Source organism: Acanthopagrus latus, chromosome 4 (genome assembly GCF_904848185.1).
Source record: "Acanthopagrus latus isolate v.2019 chromosome 4, fAcaLat1.1, whole genome shotgun sequence".
Classification (NCBI taxonomy): domain Eukaryota; kingdom Metazoa; phylum Chordata; class Actinopteri; order Spariformes; family Sparidae; genus Acanthopagrus; species Acanthopagrus latus.
In genome coordinates, this window is record NC_051042.1 from 4,652,803 (window position 1) to 4,663,005 (window position 10,203).

At 40.7% G+C, this 10,203-nt stretch overlaps 2 protein-coding genes across 7 annotated transcripts; one reads left to right on the plus strand and one right to left on the minus strand.

The window, feature by feature from the left end:
• The first annotated feature begins 519 nt into the window (after window positions 1-519).
• On the plus strand, window positions 520-3,994 carry LOC119018638. The gene is made up of 4 exons (XM_037096463.1): window positions 520-665; window positions 1,344-1,524; window positions 1,626-1,849; window positions 2,662-3,994. The coding sequence occupies exons 1-4, from the start codon at window positions 540-542 to the stop codon at window positions 2,983-2,985; spliced, it is 855 nt and encodes a 284-aa protein (XP_036952358.1). The 5' UTR covers window positions 520-539; the 3' UTR covers window positions 2,986-3,994.
• Window positions 3,995-4,084: 90 nt separating this feature from the next.
• On the minus strand, window positions 4,085-9,012 carry LOC119018637 (hyaluronan and proteoglycan link protein 3-like). 6 transcript variants are annotated; one of them, XM_037096457.1, is made up of 7 exons: window positions 7,986-9,012; window positions 7,701-7,755; window positions 6,649-6,770; window positions 6,324-6,546; window positions 6,068-6,213; window positions 5,670-5,972; window positions 4,085-5,419 (listed from the first exon to the last, which is right to left on the minus strand). In XM_037096457.1, the coding sequence occupies exons 1-7, from the start codon at window positions 8,047-8,049 to the stop codon at window positions 5,130-5,132; spliced, it is 1,203 nt and encodes a 400-aa protein (XP_036952352.1). In that variant the 5' UTR covers window positions 8,050-9,012; the 3' UTR covers window positions 4,085-5,129. The 6 variants fall into 6 exon arrangements, with proteins under 6 accessions (XP_036952352.1, XP_036952351.1, XP_036952354.1 ...); XM_037096456.1 differs by having other exon boundaries at window positions 7,935-9,012; XM_037096459.1 differs by having other exon boundaries at window positions 6,649-6,812; window positions 7,701-7,823; window positions 7,935-8,020.
• Window positions 9,013-10,203: the final 1,191 nt, after the last annotated feature.

The following is a 10,203-nucleotide window of genomic DNA, read 5'->3' on the forward strand; positions in this document are numbered from 1 at the left end:
CAAAGTTGGCATATATTTTTCACCATTCTTTTTGTAAGTGTCATTATAGAAACTAAATAATCTTCTTATTAAGTACTTTAAAAAAAAAATGAAAATAATAATATACTTCATAATTCATATTTTCTTTGCCCCACACTTTCCTCCAGTAGGTGGCGGTAATGTCCCTGGTTTGACAACCGACATGAGACCCGGAGTGGAAGAAAAACATCCAGGAAATAATTTTTTACTTACTACTTACTTCATACTTCTCACCCATACATTAGCATGTAGAAGTTAGCAGTTTGTTGGATATTTGTGGAACACTGCCCATCATTTGATAATTGTCTGCTCGCAATTCAACTTGTGAAACTGGCCACTTGTTTGTTTACATATTGTATATGTACGAAGAACTGAATAATCTTCGTATTGAATACTTTAAAGAACTTTATAGGATAATAGCAGAGTATTTAAAAAAGAATAATAGAGAGAATGTAGTTTAAAACAACATTTAATTATTTTTTATATGTATTTTTGCTCCACATTCCGGTCAGTAGGGGGCGATGACGTTCCTGGTTTGCCAACCGACATTAAAAACCCGGAGAAGAAGAAGTAGAAGAAGAAAAACAACCACGGATAACTCTTTGAACTTTACTGCGGGAATGATGGACGGTGGTCGACAGTCAAAAGTAAGATAACACACGAAGAAAGTCAATGATTATCACAGCTTAATAATTATAACAAGTTACTTATGTGTTACCGTTGTGTTAGCCTCACTCTTCAGCCATGTAGTAGATGAAATATCTCAGAGAAGTTGTGTTGTTGACTTCACTTCGCCGAGCTATTAGCTCATTGTTTAGCTAACATAGTTCTCGCGCAGGTAACTTTTGCCAGCTAACGAGCGCAAATTAGATTAATATTTGTTAGTATTCACTTTTTTCTCTGAAACACATAGTGGTGATTTGGGAGATCCGAAAACACAATGCTGTCCTTAAAAATGTTATGGCTAACAACAAACGACACGACATAAACTAATCAACTGACTTCATTCGTAGCCATAAGCTAGCAAGGCTAACGTTAGCCGACTAATATCGTTACTCTTTAAAAAGTCACTCGGCAGATACAAAAGAGATAAAACTGTGTCAAAATCAGGAGAAGACTTAAAACTGAAATGAAAACACACTTGTGCATAGTTGTTGTTCTTAATAACAAATTTTAATTATCTTGTAGCATCACATCACTGTCTCCAGTATAAGTGACTCACATTTTTAAACTAGTTGTATTTCTCTCATAACCAAAGCAGACAACATGACTCTTCGTAGGTATGAAGTTCCTGGATGTCTCAGTTTAATTATTATCTATTCCAGATTCATATATCGATCCAGAAGGGACTATCCCCTCATCCTCTGGAACAATGCGTCAACTGCTGCACTCCGAGCAGATATCATTGTCCAGTATGTCTACCTGAAGATTTCAAGCCCACAGAATCCCCATTCAGAGCTGTGAATCATATGAGATGTCATCTAAAGAGAGCCGTTGTCTTTGAAGGTAATGTTCTTACATCCCCCCATTTGTGATTGATTAACTGATTCAATGTAATGAGTCATTACTAATTATTTTTACAATTTAATTCATTGTTCATATTTCAGAGCACACAATCCTAAGATGTGGGCTGACGTGTAGAAAACTACGGCATTACCACTGTTTGTACTGCGTAGCCACGCTGATAAAGAGAATAGAATTCACTGACCATCTAGCGGCCTGCCGCCATAACCAACAGAAGAGAGCTGAGAAATCATCACAGCTGTCAAAACAACACCAAACTGCTTCACTGCTGGCTCCTGAGGAGAGTAGCACCCTTTCATATGACATGGTAAGGCTGTATATCACGTTTGATGCACTTTTAAGTGAGCTTTTTGTCACAAAAGATGTGCACTGATGTGTCCTAAATGCATTTAGTTTGTCATGTTGCTTTTTTTTACACATCTGCTTTCTTAATGCAGTTTTCTAAGACCTCTGAATGTTTTCATTACCTCATAATATCTTTTATGGCTGCAGATGTTTCTTAAGGCCCCCACACACCGCTCAGAATCAAACCAAGAGCCAACTGCCAGTCCGTTGCCTCTCGTCTGACCTGTTCGACAGAAAATTTGCATTGAACATACTGCCTCGAAGTACTGCCAACTCCACAGTATCGTGTACGTTCTGTGCTTTCACAAGCTGCAATAAGCCCCCTTAACAGCAGGTTGCGCTAGTCTCATGCCGTACTCCAAAACATGAAAACAGGAAATGATGGAGTGGAGTGCACAGAAAAACAAAGCACAGACAGTATTCCGCTCCTCCCACACACCACGCTGATTTGCTAGCGCAGTCAGAATGGTCATACAGCTAGCATACAACCAATCAGAGTATCCAATGGCTCAGATGGCCAACAGCAAGTTGAATCAGAATTGACGCTGTCCGTGTGGTTTCAAAAGCTTCCAGTGCAGCTGAACCCACCAAACAGATTTGTTCCTGAACTCGTCCGAGTCTCCCCAAACGCTTCAGACGGCCAACAGTTGGGCCAGTGTGTTTCAGGCTTTAAGGACGTGTGGAGTGGAACCCAGTTTGACTTGCAATGTGACTAGATGTACTATTGAACTCTAAAGATTTTCTTTTCTTTTTTTAAAAATGTTGTCTTCACAGGAGGACAGTGACGACGGTGAGGATGTAACCATCATCTCGGATTCAGAGGACCAAGACAGCCAAGGAGCGAGCAGCAGCCAGTCAGTGACTCTGGTCATCCCCAAGTCAAATGAACTGGACAGTGTGGACAAGATGAGGAGGAGCATGGAGCCAGAGTCTTCTAAATGTGACCAAACTGTACAGACAAACTTTGAAAGACCACAAGACTGCGATGAATTCTATTTCATGAACCTTGTGAAAATGTTCAAGAAGCTTACCCCTCAGAAAAAGGCAGTTGTCAGGATGAAAATTGAGAGACTCCTCTTCGAAGCCGAGTTTGAGTAGGGAAGGGTACACACACAAAATATATGCTATCTTTTTACCTACTATTGATTGCATTTGGTTGTATCTTTGTGTTAGCCCACTCCATCCTCAGTGGAGGTTTAAGACTGGGTTGTTTACAAGTTCTTTTAACTACTTCCTCAGCTGAGATGCCATATTGCCTTCTGGGGCCAGTTTTACCAAATGTACTACAAGCAAGCAGTATTTTGCAAGGTGACATGACTTCCGTTTGATTAAAACAAATGGCCACTTGTTTGTTTACACGTTATGAATGTAACAAGTTCTTTTAAGTGTGATGAAGAAACAGGATAAGAAGGTTGGACAGAAGTCAAAAACACCCTACCCCTGGATCTTATGATTTTTCTTTATGCTGCTAACAGTTGATTTTCTTATATTGTTATGCCTACATCTACAGAGTGAATTTATTTTTTCTTTTATGGAACACTAATCAAATTTAAACGCATACTGTTTCACGGTTTAATGTATGAAAATAGTTCATTAAGTAGAGCCTGACCAACATTTAATTTTGTGGGCTGATAATGATGTGAGGGAGTAAAGTATTCTGCTTTTGATAGATATACACTATGTTTTTGCTTTAATCCTGCAAATGTGGTCATCAGACACTTAAGACAAAGATAAGTAGTGGAGGCAGGATATTTTAGAGCAAGTCTTTTGCATATTCTAGATTAATTAGATTAATTCTGCATATTAATCTCTAAAAAACACATTTTACCTTTATATTACAACATATACACTGATAAATATACATCTGTGACAGTCTGGTATCACCTACTAATTTATCGGTCGGGCTCTAATGTTAAAACTGTTGAAACTGTAGGATGGAGAGAGAAGATGTTTGGTTTTTGCCTACCTCAGACAGTCTCAGAGCTGGACATGACTAACACTTGGTCCAGTGTTCTCTAGAGACTGAACAAATGAAGCTGCTGTTTGCGAAACCAGAAATATATTATCGTTGTTTTCTATTAAAATAAAACTCCTGTTTTGAGTTGTATATTCAGTTGTTTGAGCAGATTCTTTTCTTTCCTTCATGGTTAACAGAGTTGTGTTCTTTTGGGTGAACAAACATGTTTTTTCTCCAGAATCTTCTGTAGAGGCACTTTAATGGTTAGGAAAGACATTTGTAATACAAAAATCATGTATATAAATATCCATCAGCCTACACCAACCTTTATTGTGAAAATCACCTGCGACACATGGTTATATGGCCTGTCACTAACAAAATCTCAACTCAAGGCTACTTTTAGTAGTTTTTTATGAGCTTTGAAGAGCATGATATGGCCTATATCAGCTGATAGAATGCCAAGCTCAGGCACAAATGTTAGCTTGCAAATGCTAATCGTAATACCTTATAAATGGAGAGACATTAAAAAAGTAAACAAAATCACAAAAATGTATTAAAGATACAATATGTAAGAAGTGGCCACCACTTGTATTCAAACTTCAAACAAACATCACAACTGCAAACTGCTGGAAACAGTAAGCTAGTTGGCTGAGTTAGCCAAGGATGGGCTGGGGCTAGCCTTTAGCATGCTAACTTCAGCAAAACAATACAATGAGTTCTCTGACTTACTGTCAAAATGTTATTTCTTTGCATTCTTTTGATAATTTAAGTTAAATTCTGGATGTTTAAAAACTTACACATACATATTGTACCTTTGATAGAAAAATACAATGAGACAAAGATATAATAGTAAAAATAAGATTTACACCAGTGATTCCCAACTTTTTTAAGTTTGTAAATACATTAAATTAAGTAATGTTGTGGCGTCTTGGTGGCCTAGACATAAAGATGTATATATCAAATAACTGCAGCATCCCTTCTTTGATTTACAGCTATCTTGCATTTGACACCTCTCTTTTTATGTTTTCTATCTGTGTCTTCACCACCATCACCAATGAGGCAGAAACACCTATAAAAACAAAACATCTTAAAAAATACAGCGTTAAAGTGTTAACAGCCGAGGTGAAGCAAATAATTACTTTTCCTCCATGTTATCTGAATCACAGAGACAAATGTAAAACAATCCAGTACCTCACATGGAAGAAACAGTAGTAGTAGTAGTATAAAGTAGAAATATCTCTTTTATGCTCATAAGAAATCAGTGTTGTCTTCATGGGCCCTGCGCTCATTCATCGTCTGACTTGTAGCAGTAGACTCCGTGCTTGTGGTGGGGAGGTGGGAACCCAAAGCTGCGCACCCCTGGCTCAGAGGGACCACAGTTTCTTCGTGGCCTGGTGATTGCATACCGAACGCTGCCATCGGCCAGCCAGCCGGCGTCACAGTGGTCCATCCCTGAGAACTTCCAGGCGGCGTAGAGCTGCCCGACTTTGGCGATCTTGGCTCCGTACTCCTGACACGTCTGCCGAGCCTCGCTCAGGTTCATCTTGTGAGAGGGCTGAAGATAGAAGACTTCACCTTCGAAGGCAACATATTTAGTGGTATATTTAGATAAACCTCACACTTGTTAGATAGGATCACGCTGTGGATCTCCAACATTCGACAACAGACATTTCACTAGAGTTTTCCCTTTTAGCCCTGGTGTAGGTGCAGTCAGAATCTCGTAGGTCATCATGACATCTTTTCTTGACCTTGTGACATTTTCCACCAGGATCGAGAAACCCTGGTCACACACAGCAACACTCTACTTACAAAAAGGCTGCCTCACCTCTGATTGAAGACGAGAAGCAGAAGACATCGTAGCGATGAAGATGGAGGTGTCTTCTGCCGTAGCTCCTGACACCCGGGGCGAGGCCGTGCCCCCCGCATGGCATTCTGGGTTGTGTGATGGGGTACTGGACTGTCCCGTCTGCCAGCCAGCCTGCATTGCACCAGTTCAGGCCCTCCTTCCAGGACTGGAAGAGCTGCGAGAATGTGGCCAGCGTGGAGTCCTGCTCCTCACAGGCCTGCTGGGCTCCCAGGAAGCTCAGGTAGTAACGGCCATGAGGGTGCTGGTAGGGGAACACCACACCTGGGTGGAGGAATTCATTAGAATGGTAGGATCTGATGTTTGGTCTCACTCTGAGAATTGAAGTCGTGGTGTCAGTGTAGTTGGACATATTGTACCTCGCAGCTCCAGATGAACTGAGGAGCTCTTGTCCTCCAGTCCGTCCACCACCTCGCAGCGGTATCGGCCTGTATCATTCAGCTGGAGTTCAGTCATCACAAGAGCAGCATCTCCTGGGAAATCCCGTCTGAGCCGCACACGCCCTCTGACCAACCAAGAGGCAGACATCATGTGAGTTAACTTTCAACAGTCATACAGCCACTGATAACAAAAGAAAAGAGCAATCATCCATTTATCATTTGTCACGACAACAACCTGAACTCTCCAAGGCTTCGACTGCGGAGGCCAATCGCCACCAGCACGTCTGTCTCAGGTCCCCCAGCAGCGGGCAGCCAGGACCACTTGACCCGGACCTCCCTCGGCGAGCTCAGCTCAGGCTCGTGCCAAAACCTGCAGGGCATGGTGGCGTTTCCCCCTCTGACTGCAAACACTGACGGCTGAGCAGAGTCCACAAAGAGCTTCACGCCTCTGAAGTGAACTGTAGGAAACACGGGCAGAGTGGAGCTGACTAAAACATTGTACGTGTGTGTATTAAACATATGAGCCGGACAAAATACATGATCATTGAACATGTGCATACTCTCTTCGTTGTCCTTTCCACTGAGGAAGTTGTGGTAGAAGAAGTTGTCCGGGCTCGCGGCGGCGGTCAAGGCCCAGCCTGAGAGAACCAGCTGAGCGAGGCTGCAAATTACCATCATCATCCTGGATGGAACAGTAAATCCTGATCATTAATGTTCCTCAGTCCTGTGGAGAGAAATGTGATTTTATCTGATTTTAAGTTAGAAAACAGCCTAACTGTAATTCCTTTCTCTCTGGCATCAGTTAAAAAAATACCCCTCTCCTACTTCCAGGTCATCGGAAAGTCACTGCCAAAGTTTTGACTCTTTTGGCCAGAACACGTGACCTCATCATATGGATCCTGGCTCCTTCACACTGGATACCTGTGTCTTTTAGGTTTTAATCAGAGATTTTATTGATACGTGTTTAATGCCCCATGTATTTTTCCTATCCCTGAGATCCTTTGTGCATATATAGGTTTATACACAGAGATGCTGAGCCCTGCAGTCGGGGCTCCTATAATTTAAACTGACCTGAGCAGGTCGTGGCTGCAGACTTCAAAACCAAAATCACCTTTAAAAACCCACTTTTTAATGTTTCTTTGCTGTGAACTGTCACATTCCGTTTTATGCTTTTTCTTTGTGTTACATTTGTTATGTTTTCATGATTTTTGTTTTATGATTTGATCCACCTTGAGCCCTGTAAAGCACTTTGTAGCTGTGTTTTGAAAAGGTGCTATAAAAATACATTATTATGAACCCTCTGTATGTTATGACCATATGATGTGGTGACAGGAGAGAGCCAGTAGAGGGCAGCACGAAGCTGCGATCATGAGCTCTGCCTCTGTCTGGAGACTCAAATACACTTCGATGCGCAAAAACTTGGTTAGATGGTTTTCTCCTGTTTTGTACCAAATTACTGATTTGAAATATTGAGTTAGTATTTGAGTTGTCAGCGGCTTCGTTCCCTGTTGCAGGTAGGTTATAAGTGAGAAACACACCTGTGGCAACTTGTTCTGGACACACCGTGTTCGACGCTCATTCATCATGTTAAAAATTGAATTTCTTCACTTACCCTAAAATCCTCTTGATATTCTGCTCTCGTGGTTTACAACTCCAGAGACAAACTTCTGAAAAAGAGACGCACAGAAGTCAGAAGTCCGTCCTCAAGAGGAGCTGAACATCTGATGGCGATTTTCTGGACCAGAACAAAAAAACATCAAGAAAAGGCGAACGTGTGGTTTTCCTCCATTCGTGGATGATAAAACAGGTGCACGGATAACAGCTTCATTGTAAGTGTTCACCTCACCATGCTGCTCCCTGCAGCTCCAGCTGGATCTGTCACTCTGTGAGGACTCACCTGAGAGCAGCCAGCGACCAGAGGAGGGATGGCAGAGAGTGGAGGAGCCCCAGAGTCCCTTCATCAGTACTGTGCATTTATAGCTGTAGTCAACATACTGTGTGCAAAACGAGACTAAACATGCTTCTGTTTCGTTTAATTTTTAATAGTCTTGTTTAGATTCATACAACTACATTTTATTTCAATTAAGTTTTTTTTTCTTTTTTTGCAGTCTGCAAAACTTTAAAACAATTCAAAGATTTAAAAGGTAAAAACTTTTTAAATGAAAGACTTTTGATCTACGGTCTATAATCTCACCACCAACAGTCAGTTTTTGTTTCTCACCAAACATGGTGCTGTATATTCTGCTGAACTGTATGATTAGTATATTCAGAGTAATATTTTATATTTAAAAAGGGAATTATTCAGATTTATAACATAGAGCAGAAGTTTAATTACTGTCTTAAAATCATATAGTTTACTCAAAAATGGTGATAATAATAATATGTTTTTATTTACACCCTTGACGTATGTCCATGTATGCTGCTCTTTTAGTTTAGCAGCGACGGTGGAGATTTCATCTAAAAATGTAAAAAAGTTTAAATGATGTCTTTTCAAATCAAATCACTGCTTCTTGGGACTCTAATTACACCAGACCAGCTCCACTGATTGATTGCACTAACATTTTACTTACATTTTTTCTATCGTACTTCTACAATTTTAAAGAAGTCCCCATCCACTTCAGTTGATTAGCAGAATGCTGCAAAGTGTTTTCCTTGCTGTGAAGATCCAGGAGTGTTTGGTGGACTATGAAACTTCAGCTGACTTTCCATCAGCATGAGTGGAGCATTGTTAGAAACTCCAAAGGTTCATGAAACGGTTTATAAACAGGTCTCTCATAAGTGCTTAAACATTTTCATAATCTGTAACAACAATAGTGTTAAAACCTATTTTTGTAGCACCCCACTGTTTAAAGCTCCCTTGGAGGACGTTTCAGGAGTGCTTTGTATCTGACATGAATCTTGAAGATTAAACAGAACCCAACTCAAATAAACCGGCTGCTCCTCTGATTTCTTGCACAAACTGCTCAAACCACACAAAGATGTTCTGAGTGTGCTCCGTGCTGGACTGCCGGGCTGCAGCCTGCTGTTTACAGGAGTAATTACACCCTGTTAGACACTCGTCCTCCTGCTCAGCTCACGGTCCTGGTATGTTTGGCCCCTGGCAACAGCTTTCATCTATGAAATGATTGCGGTGGAGGACGGAGCATCTCTCACACATCTGTCCTCGCTGTGGACGTCCATACTGTACGTGGATGTGCATGTTTTCCACAACATAGCGAGGTCTCCTATAAAAGATCACAGCGCCTCCAGGAGAACACAGCTGCTGGCTGCAGTCTGTGTGGAGACGCTCTGCAGCAGACATCTGCTTTGAGAGTGTCGGAGGGATGCAGAGCTGTTTTCACCCAACGTGTTCATCTTTAAACATCATGCGTTTGTTATGTTTCATCCGATTGGAATAAGACAAACGTTGTTCTGTGATTGATGTTGGTGTGAACAGGACCACGGTAATACACGTTAAAGGAACAGCTCACAGACAAATGGAACTTCGTTATAGATAAGTTGATGTTATTACATTTCAAGCAGTGGATAAACCTCGTAATGGACTTATTTTTTGTGCCTAAACAATCTTGAAAATCTAAACTGAATAAACAAACTGACCTTAAATGACAGCACGATTTCATATTGTTTTACTTATATTTGGCGGACCCTGCCACCTTTCTAGCCTCAAACAGTCTTCTGGGGACTTACTTTTCCTTGTTTATTCAGTTATGGACAAAATACATAATGAATTTATATTATATCCTCATTAACGCTGTAAATAATAAAATACTGAGTTTGAATTTCTTCTTCAAAACTACACAGTGCCCCTTTAAATAATGTAAAGCTCATAAGGCTTCTATTCTTACATTCTTATTCTTACGTGTCTTTTTTCTCACTAGTCACCTGTCTCTTAGAATTACAATTATAAGCCTACAGAAATCTAAATACCTTAATGGAAATAAACATGTTAATGCTGCAATTTGAACACGGAATCTTAATAACTAATAGTCGAATTAATATTAATTATCTTCCAGTGGCCTTTAAAACCTATTAAATAATGCTGAAGTTCCTTCATATGAAACAACACCATGCTACCTCAATATACAGCCAGGGAGTCAAACCAATGACCTTCCGGT

What these genes read in the sequence shown, in the direction of transcription:
- LOC119018637 (XM_037096456.1), bottom strand. Translation starts at nt 8,049, where the DNA reads ATGAAGGGACTCTGGGGCTCCTCCACTCTCTGCCATCCCTCCTCTGGT. An exon ending in GAGCTGCAGGGAGCAGCATG is followed by an intron (nt 7,756 to 7,934) that starts GTGAGGTGAACA and finishes TCTCTTTTTCAG; the next exon opens with AAGTTTGTCTCTGGAGTTGT. An exon ending in AGTTCATCTGGAGCTGCGAG is followed by an intron (nt 5,973 to 6,067) that starts GTACAATATGTC and finishes TCCTCCACCCAG; the next exon opens with GTGTGGTGTTCCCCTACCAG.
- LOC119018638 (XM_037096463.1), top strand. Translation starts at nt 540, where the DNA reads ATGACGTTCCTGGTTTGCCAACCGACATTAAAAACCCGGAGAAGAAGA. An exon ending in ACGGTGGTCGACAGTCAAAA is followed by an intron (nt 666 to 1,343) that starts GTAAGATAACAC and finishes TATCTATTCCAG; the next exon opens with ATTCATATATCGATCCAGAA. An exon ending in GCACCCTTTCATATGACATG is followed by an intron (nt 1,850 to 2,661) that starts GTAAGGCTGTAT and finishes TTGTCTTCACAG; the next exon opens with GAGGACAGTGACGACGGTGA.